General features: G+C 49.4%; 1 protein-coding gene across 1 annotated transcript in view; it reads right to left on the reverse strand.

Moving 5' to 3' along the window:
- The window catches only part of CAPN5 (calpain 5), a 40,803-nt gene extending 39,493 nt beyond the window's left edge, over window positions 1-1,310 (reverse strand). Inside the window, exon 1 of the mRNA XM_010160590.1 lies at window positions 1,149-1,310. Within this exon, the coding sequence (XP_010158892.1) occupies window positions 1,149-1,310 (162 nt within the window). The remainder of the gene's footprint in view (window positions 1-1,148) is intronic.
- Window positions 1,311-8,613: the final 7,303 nt, after the last annotated feature.

An 8,613-nucleotide genomic window follows, 5' to 3' on the forward strand; every position in this document is an offset into this window, starting at 1 on the left:
AGATGATCAGAGGGCTGGAGCCCCTCTGCTATGGGGACAAGCTGGGAGAATTGAGCTCGTTCAGCCTGGAGAAGAGAAGGCTCCGGGGAGACCTTATAGCACCTTCCAGAGCTGACAAGAAAGCTGGGGAGGAGTTTTTACAGGGACCGTAGTGACAGGACAAGGGGTAACGTGTTTAAACTGAAAGAGGGAGATTAAGATTGGATATCAGGAAGAAATTCTTCCCAGAGAGGGTGGTGAGGCACTGGGACAGGTTGCCCAGAGAAGCTGTGGATGTCCCATCCCTGGAAGTGTCCAAGGCCAGGCTGGATGAGGCTTGGAGCAGGCTGGTCTAGTGGAAGGTGTCCCTGCCCATGGCAGGGGGTTGGAACTAGATGGTCTTTAAGGTCCCTTCCAACCCAAACCCTTCTATGGCTACCTCTCCCCAGCTGCAATTATTATTGCTCTTTCAGACTCCATGTATTTCACGGCAGTCAGGGAAGTGGCCTCATGGTGAGCCCCAAGCAGATGACCACACTAGGGAATACAAATTTCCCCAGACATAGTGCCCTCAGGTCCTGATGTGCATCTTTTGGGCAAGCACTGAGGACAGCAGAAGGGGAATAGGCAGCACTGGGGACCCCCAGCCTCCCACAGCCTGCCTCCCTGCCAGACACAGCAGCGTGGAGGGTACGCAGAGTGCTTTTTGCAGAGGACACCAGTTTTGCACAGGAGAGGAAGGATGTGTTAGACCACCTACCTCCCAACGACTTCAAAACCACTTCACCTACCCAAAGCTTATCTTCTGTTCCCTTGCCAGAGATAACCCTTTGCTCTTCTGGACTCACCAGGCTTAAGAAGAGTACCCAACACCAACCTGGCTGCACACCATCTTTCTGTTTTGTACATGGGGAAACTGAGTCATGGAGACACCTCCTTTGCTCCTGGGCCTCACTGGGGGAAGAACAGCCTGGATCTGGGAGCAGCAGGTGTCCCTGGCTTCTCAGAGGCTCGCAATGTTGAGCCTGAGCAAAAGAATTCTGCTGGGGAGAGGAGATGTTGGCTGAGGCTTGGCACCCTTGGTGAAGGATGTGCTGTGCATTTTTGGGGATGCCCAGGAGTGGAGATGTTGTAAAGGTGTCGAGGTGCAAGGGAACGAATGCACTTACTTTTGGTCGCTTCCACTGGATGCCCTGGATCCTTGACTTGTAGAAGAGCGAGTCATCATTGGCAGGGAAAAGTGGGTCCTCAAAGAGCTGCTTCCGCCTCTGACACTCCTTCTTCAGGGATGCATAGCGCTGGTTCTCATATGGCTTCACTGAGGAAAACATCCTTCCTCACCGGCCCTGGGAGGACAGACAGAGCAGACAGGATCTAGAAAGGGACACTCAATCTTCCTCTGCAGCATCTGCATGGCAGGACCAAGACGTCATGGCTGAAGACAACCACTCAGCCCCTGTCTCTACCTTTTCCCGCCCATCTGGGTGGCCTACATTGCTAGACCCCACATTTATAGTCCCACGAAGCACCTCTGGCTCACTCCAGAAGGCATCAGCATGCTTGATCACCAATTTAAACAGGCATGGGAAGCCCTGCATCCAAACAAGGAGGGATGGATGACTCCTCTAAGCCCAGTTGTAATTCTCTGAATGCAGGACTCCCATTTTCCCCCGAGCTGGCCGAACACCACAGAAGAGGCACAGTAGGAGACAATGACTGGTGTCCTGCCTCTTTGTGAATTCCTAAATCATTTGGGAAAAAGACAGCCCTCAGAGGCAAAGGAGGGGAAGACATCCCCTGCAAGCTGGGTGTGCACAGGTTTTATGGTGCCTGAGCTCTGCCCAGAGCGCCCCCCACGGTGCAGCCTCAAACCACGGACATACATTCCATGATTTCATCCGAGACACCAGTTTCTCATTAGACTTTATCAGATCTGGTTTTAATTAAAAAAAAAAGGCCTCCTGGCAGAGCACCACGTGTTTCTGGATTAATTATTCTGTCTTGACAAGTATCTACCTTCCAAGGCAATCGTGAATTCAGTGATCCAGAAGAGAGAAGGAAACCATTGCCCAAATGCCCGCCCCAGAGAGAGCAGCACCGCTCCTTCGCCCCTGTCATTTGGTCACTAGGTACCAACCCTTTTGCTCCAGTCCTCATCCCTCCACCCTGCAGGTCGAGTCACCTTGTCCTCACGGCTGGCACAAGGAAAGGGGTGCTCTACGTTGTTCTCCTCTACTAAATCAGACCTTCTTCCAAAGCCACTTCCCTGAAGTTTCCCTGTATTTATTTACAACAGCCATGTACAATCCTTCTCTGTTCACAAAATGGGATGTCCTTTTCAGAGGGTTGATCCTGGAAACATCTAGTCTGGTTTCCTAAAGAAACAGGGGTTTGTGTGTCACATAATCCCAACTGTGGTCTCCAACACCATCCACAGTAAAATGAAGGGTGTCCCAGCCAACGGGCAGATGCATCCAGCAAGCTGACCTAACTCATTGCTCCCAGAGAGCCATATAGAAACTATACACTTACTGTGGCACCATCACATGTGCCGGGACGAGGAAGTTGCAATAAAGGCTAATTGGAAGCAGCTAATCTGTAAACATCCCAAATCCCAGGGATTATATGATCACTTACAGTCCGGCACCAATTTAGGAGTAGTGTCACATCTCTTGTTAATGATTAGCTGAAGGAAAGTAGACGTTTGAGAGCTAAACCAATGCCCATGCTGACCAGAGCAATCCTCCGAGAGCATCACCTGCCCAGCCAGCCTCCCCTCATCTGGGAGAGACGAAAACACTTCACTTCTGCACAGCAGAAGCGCAAAGCATAGGTTTTAATTGACGATATTTATCAGCTTGATGAGCAGCACAAGTGCTCATCACTCAGAGCTTAAGTGAACCCAAAATAACCCCCTTGTTGGCTGCTCCACAGGTTTCTGCTGCTTAGGATCAGTTGCTAAAGCAGCTTGTGGGGGGTTTTGTGCCAGCCACCCACCTTTCCCCTTATCAGCTAGCGTGTCCTAGCCTCACACCCTCAGACACAGTGATTGCAAATAACTGTGCAAGGGGGCAATTAAACCTTTAATTAAACATGATCTGAACTCCAAGTGAAGCACCACCCTGCAAGGACTGCATAGGATGGACTGGGGCAACAGGTAGATGCATCTCCCATGAGGAGACCACTCACTGGATGGCCAACAACCCACCTACCCCCATATCTCTCTACTCCCATGTCCCCGATGTGAAGGAAGAACATAATGAGCATTCAGCAATGATCTTCCAGAATTACGGATTTGAGATTTTATAGTTCACAACATCTTAGCTTTCAAGCCAAAGGCAGGGAGAGCAGCTCTGCCTTCCGTGTGCTGCATTACCTGCTCTATTTGGAAACCGAGGCTGGGACCTTGCTTGTGTGGGGCGAGTAAAGAAACTATTAGTTCATACAGGAGCCTTTGAAGGCAGCTCAGCAATACTCTGAGGTGTTGTGGCACAAAGAGCTTACAGAGATTTTCTCCTTGGCCTCAGGACCAGTTCCCAGATGCTACAGAGGCCCAAGTGTATCACCTTCCCTCAGAAAAGCCTTAAAACTAAATGGCTGCGTATCAAAACCTGAATAATACACCAGATTTACTCCTTGTAGAAAAGCAGACAGCCTCACTGAGCAGTCAGGGAATGTTTTCACCCAACAGTGAAAACATGCATCCACCCTGCTAAAAGGGCCAGGGGACGAGCTAGCCTCCAGATCTGCAGCAGTGGAAAGGGGTGAAGGACACGCGAGACATCTCCAGGGAAATTGTGGGGACATCTCAGCAATTAATCGACCAGTTGGAGCGAGTCTAGAGGAGGCCATGGAGTTGCTTCCAGAGCTGAAGCACCTCTGCTATAGGGACAGGCTGGGAGAGTTGGGGGGTTCAGCCTGGAGAAGAGAAGGCTCCGGGGAGACCTTATAGCCCCTTCCAGTGCCTGAAGGGGGTTACAAGGAAGCTGGGGGGGACTTTCTACCAGGACAGGGAGTGACAGGACAAGGGGAAATGGGTTTCAACTGAAAGAGGGAGATTTACACTGGACATCAGGAGGAAATTCTTCCCACAGAGGGTGGTGAGGCACTGGGACAGGTTGCCCAGAGAAGCTGTGGATGTCCCATCGCTAGAAGTGTCCAAGGCCAGGCTGGATGAGGCTTGGAGCAACCTGGTCTAGTGGAAGGGGTCCCTGCCCATGGCAGGGGGTGGGACTGGATGGTCTTTAAGGTCCCTTCCAACCCAAACCATTCTATCATTCTATGAATGAGCCCTTTTCGAGTGACAATCAGGCAGAACTTCGGCAGTGACAGCACTCACTGCTAGAGAGAGACGCAGGCAAAGCAGCAGCATTGGGAAAGGAAGGTTGGCATCTGCTTTCTGCAAGAACACAAGCTGAGAGAAGGATGCTGCTATTAGCTGAGACGCAGATGAATTGCTTGTTCTGGTGCATGAGCTGGACTGACAGACAAGGAAAGGACATTTCCAAGGGGGTTTGTGCAGAAAGAACCAGTGAGATTTAGGAAGAGAGCCTGGAGAGGAGGGAAGGGAGGCCAGATGCCTTTCTAAAAGCTATGCTTGAGTTGAGGTAGGAGTTATGGGTTTGATGCAGGAGGTTCTGGAAGCTGATCCACAGCCTGTCCTGTGGCTGAGGGCTGGCACTTGGCTGCTCATTCATAAAATTACTGCTCCTCCCCAGGCAGCTCTGCAATGACAGCTTGGAGCTGTATTTTCCAATGACCCCTGCAATGCTGACTTCCACGAGATGCCTTGGGCAACATCCATCCCTAAGAGAACAGGACCACGTTCTCTCAGCCAAGGAGCTCCAGCCTTTCTGCCACCCAAATTTGCCTGGGGAGGGAAAAGAGACAACGTCTTGCCCTCCTATCCCATCCCTCAGTGGCTGTCACCTCGACAGCCATCTGTCCTCACTGCGGGGCTGCTCTGACATGAAAGGGTAGAGATGGATTTGAGTCGCAAAGGAAATGCCAAGCAGAATGAGAAGGGATGCTGTTCAGACCATTTAAGAAAAGAAAAACCTTGCAAAATAATTAGAAGGAAGGGGTAGGAGGAAAGTTTATTCTTAGGAGAGTGTTAAAATTCATTACTCTCTCATTTGCAGCATTTCATGCTTACTGGGCTGAACTTTAAATTCTGCCACATTAAAATGCTCCAGGGCTGCCTAATTACTCTTTGCCCTCTTCCACCAATCTAGGATGCTCCAGGAGCCCAATAACTGGGTGTTTCCATGCCTGGTCCCAGTTAACAACCCTACACTTGAACGTGCATGTGTCTGTGTGTGAGCAGGGAGGGGTATCCAACAATTTTTGGAAACAGAGGTCTGAGCCCAACCTCAGACCAGCCACAAAGGAGTTAAACAGGAAACTATTGTATTGCAGGAGGGAGCCAGAATGACTCAGGGGTGTTGTGGACTTCCCCTTTTCACTTCCAGCATCTTCCAGGCTCCTGCCAGCTGGTTCTGATCCCAGCTCTGAGCGCTGCAATGGGAAGAAGGATTGAAAGCGCTTGTGTTGGCCAGGACCAAATACTTGCTGAAAGGCTTTTCCTTCCTCCCCCACAAACCACTTCCTTTCCTTCCCTTCCAACTCCGAGGCTCCTGTACAGTTGTGAGGAACTGTACAGGAGCTGAGATGGGCTCACCACGCTTTCGTTATCCCAAGGCTGCACCCCAGTCAGGAGCAAAGGACTCCTTGTTTGTAGATCCTACAGCTGTCTGCCCCTAGGTCAGACAAAACACCTTGTCTTTAGAGGACAGGATCTGCTGGCCTATGCTCTGTTCTTGCTAAACAGGAGATATCTTCGCTATCACGTTGCAAAGGCATAGGAGAAGATGAAGCAGAAAGCAGGCGTGTGGTTGCCCCATCACCAACCAGGTGCAGTCTTATGGGGGCAGCCCAATAATAGGGTGTTCAGAGCAGCCAGGCTCTTTGTAAAAATGTTATTTAAATAATTTCCAGCCTCCTTAGGTATGGGCAGGCATGGGACAGCACTGGGCCTGCCCTCCCATCTACTAATACTAAAGTCTGGCTCTCTGGAGGAAACGCTGCTGAGGCAAGGACAATTTTATACACCCTTTCTGCTGAACTGAGGTGTGATGGCTTTGGCTTGGTTAGAGTTAATTTTCCTCACAACAGCTAGTATGAGGCTATGTTTTGGATTTGTGCTGAGAATATTGATAACACACTAATGTTTTTACTGTTGCCAAGCAATGCTTACATCAAGTCACGGAATTTTCCAGTTTCTGATACAGCCCCTGTGTTCCCAACTTCTTCTCTACAATACAAGAAGCGGATTCACAGCTTGGCCAGCTGACCCAAACTGACCAACGAGACATTTAATGCCATCAAACATCATGCTCAGTATGTAAGTTGAGGGGTGGACTGGGGGTCTGGCTCTTGGGGCTCTTTGGTTCTGGCTCAGAGACTGGCTGAGTGTTGGTTGGCAGCTGGTGAGCGGTTGTATAATTTGTGGGTCTTTTCCCCTACTATTTTCATTATTGTTATTATTATCATATTATTAGTAGTATTATTGTTAGCATTATTAGTATCATTATTTTATTTAATTTATTTTCAATTATTAAACTTTTTATCTCAACCCACAAGTTTTCTGGTCTTTTCCTCTATTTCTCTTCCCCATCACACTGGGGAGGGAAAGGTGAGTGAGTGGCTCTGTGGTGCTTAGTTACTGCCTGAGGTTAAACCACGACAACAGGGAAGATTCACCCTCTACACCAAACACGAGACAAGCGCTCCACACCTCTTAGCCAATATCTCTATGAACAAAGAAGTCTCAAGTCATGGGCTACAAAGTGACAGTCCCATGGAAAGGCCATCAGGACAAGCACATGGTCCACAGCAGGTCTGAGCCGCATTCCCAAAGCCCTTTCCTGCTCCAGCTGTGCATCTACTGTAGATGCCTTGGACTTGAAGAGGCATGGCCCAGAGCCAGCACCACCGTGCCGCATCCTGCATTAGTAACGTCCGCAAGGACCGGAGGGTGAAGCCACACGGATGAAAATTAGAAAACAAGACATCATTTCTTCTCAAATTGACTGCGGTTAACCGGGGGAGCTAATTCCTATGGGAAGTCATAGGTAGTTCATCTCCAGATGTTTCTGAGCAGAGCTGGATGTCTCTCCAGAGGAGCTGCTTTAGCCAAAATGCAAATTACTGAGCATTTACAGCGGTTACTTGCTGAAACAAAACTGCTGAAGAACGGAAGGCTAAATGTTCCTTTCTAGCCTTTATCTCTCTGCTTTATCCGGTAGTATCTCTGTTCTCATCTAAGAGCTAAAAACTCCACTAGACTAAAGGTGAAACAACCATTTTTGTTCTTAATTACGTTTATATCAAGCTCTGATTTTTGGCAGCAATTTGCTGCAGCACAGCTGGGGTCTGAATCCGGACACCTGAATACAGCACCTTTTGCCAGAGATTTATTTTGCGTGCGTGCACATGGGGATAAGCTGCCCTCTCTCAAAAAGTCGGTGTAGGTGGAGTGGATTTAGTCTGAAAAAAATCCTGATGAGTTAAGGGCTGTTTTTTCTGAGTAAACCCTCAATGATACAGCTTTTTGCAAGCATGTAAGTATGGCAAATGCTCTCTGATGATACCTTCTCCTCCTCTAAGGAGTGGGAAGAAGCATTACTCTCCATCTGCAGGGATCCTGGTGCCTTCTGCAAAGCACTCTCTGAGAGGAAGGTGCTAACAGCTGGCTATTACTGCAAAAAAAAAATCAAGAGAAAAGTAATCTTTCATTTTAAAAGTGCATTTACAGCACAGACAGGGAAGAGGCCAGGGTCACTCATCCTAGCAGAAAACTACTGCAAGTGACTCTGCATCACCAAAGAGAGCCTGGCTGGCAACAACTGCACAAAATAAAAGATAAGCTGTCACATTTGGAGGCTGTTTCCAGTAATGCACGGTGATTTTTATCATGCTTGCTTATTTCCTCTGGGTTTTTGGGTTTTTTTTCCTTCCGGAACATCGCTCCTTCATTGCTTAATGGCAACAAGACTGTGCAGGGAGAGACACAGCCAGGCAGTGGGTTTGAGTGGAGGTGCAGCGTTCAAATATGTTTTTTCCTGGGAAGGTTGGGGTTAACGGGACGGTCTGGGCACCCCTGGATGTCATCTCCTGCAGGAACCAGCTGGGTGTGATGGCCAGGAGCTCCCTTTGGCTTGGATAACTCACACCTTTGGCCTCGGAGTTCCCCATTCCTTGCAGATATGAGTCACCCTTTGGCAAACAGAGTGGATGTTGGAGCTGCAGGAAGAAAGGGCAGCCCTGCACTGTAAACAGCCTAATGACCCTGCGTGGGTGGCAAGCTCTGTGTTGCACACAAAATGCGTTTGTGGCACCAGCCAGACTGACTGGCCCTTCTGCTCAACGCAGACTTAAGGTCAGATGAGACCGGGACATGTGCCCGAAGGCACCCTGGCACAGGCAGGAGTAACAGGCTCAAAGCAAAGCTGGTGGCAGCATCCCCCATGAAGGACCAGTATAAGCAGGAGGCTGGAGAAATGCAGGAGTAGCAGGGACAGGGGTGGAGGAACAGCAAAAGGAGATGGCAGAAGGACAGACCCAAAAGTGCTG

Source organism: Eurypyga helias, unplaced genomic scaffold (genome assembly GCF_000690775.1).
Source record: "Eurypyga helias isolate BGI_N326 unplaced genomic scaffold, ASM69077v1 scaffold11520, whole genome shotgun sequence".
NCBI classification, from domain to species: Eukaryota; Metazoa; Chordata; class Aves; order Eurypygiformes; family Eurypygidae; genus Eurypyga; species Eurypyga helias.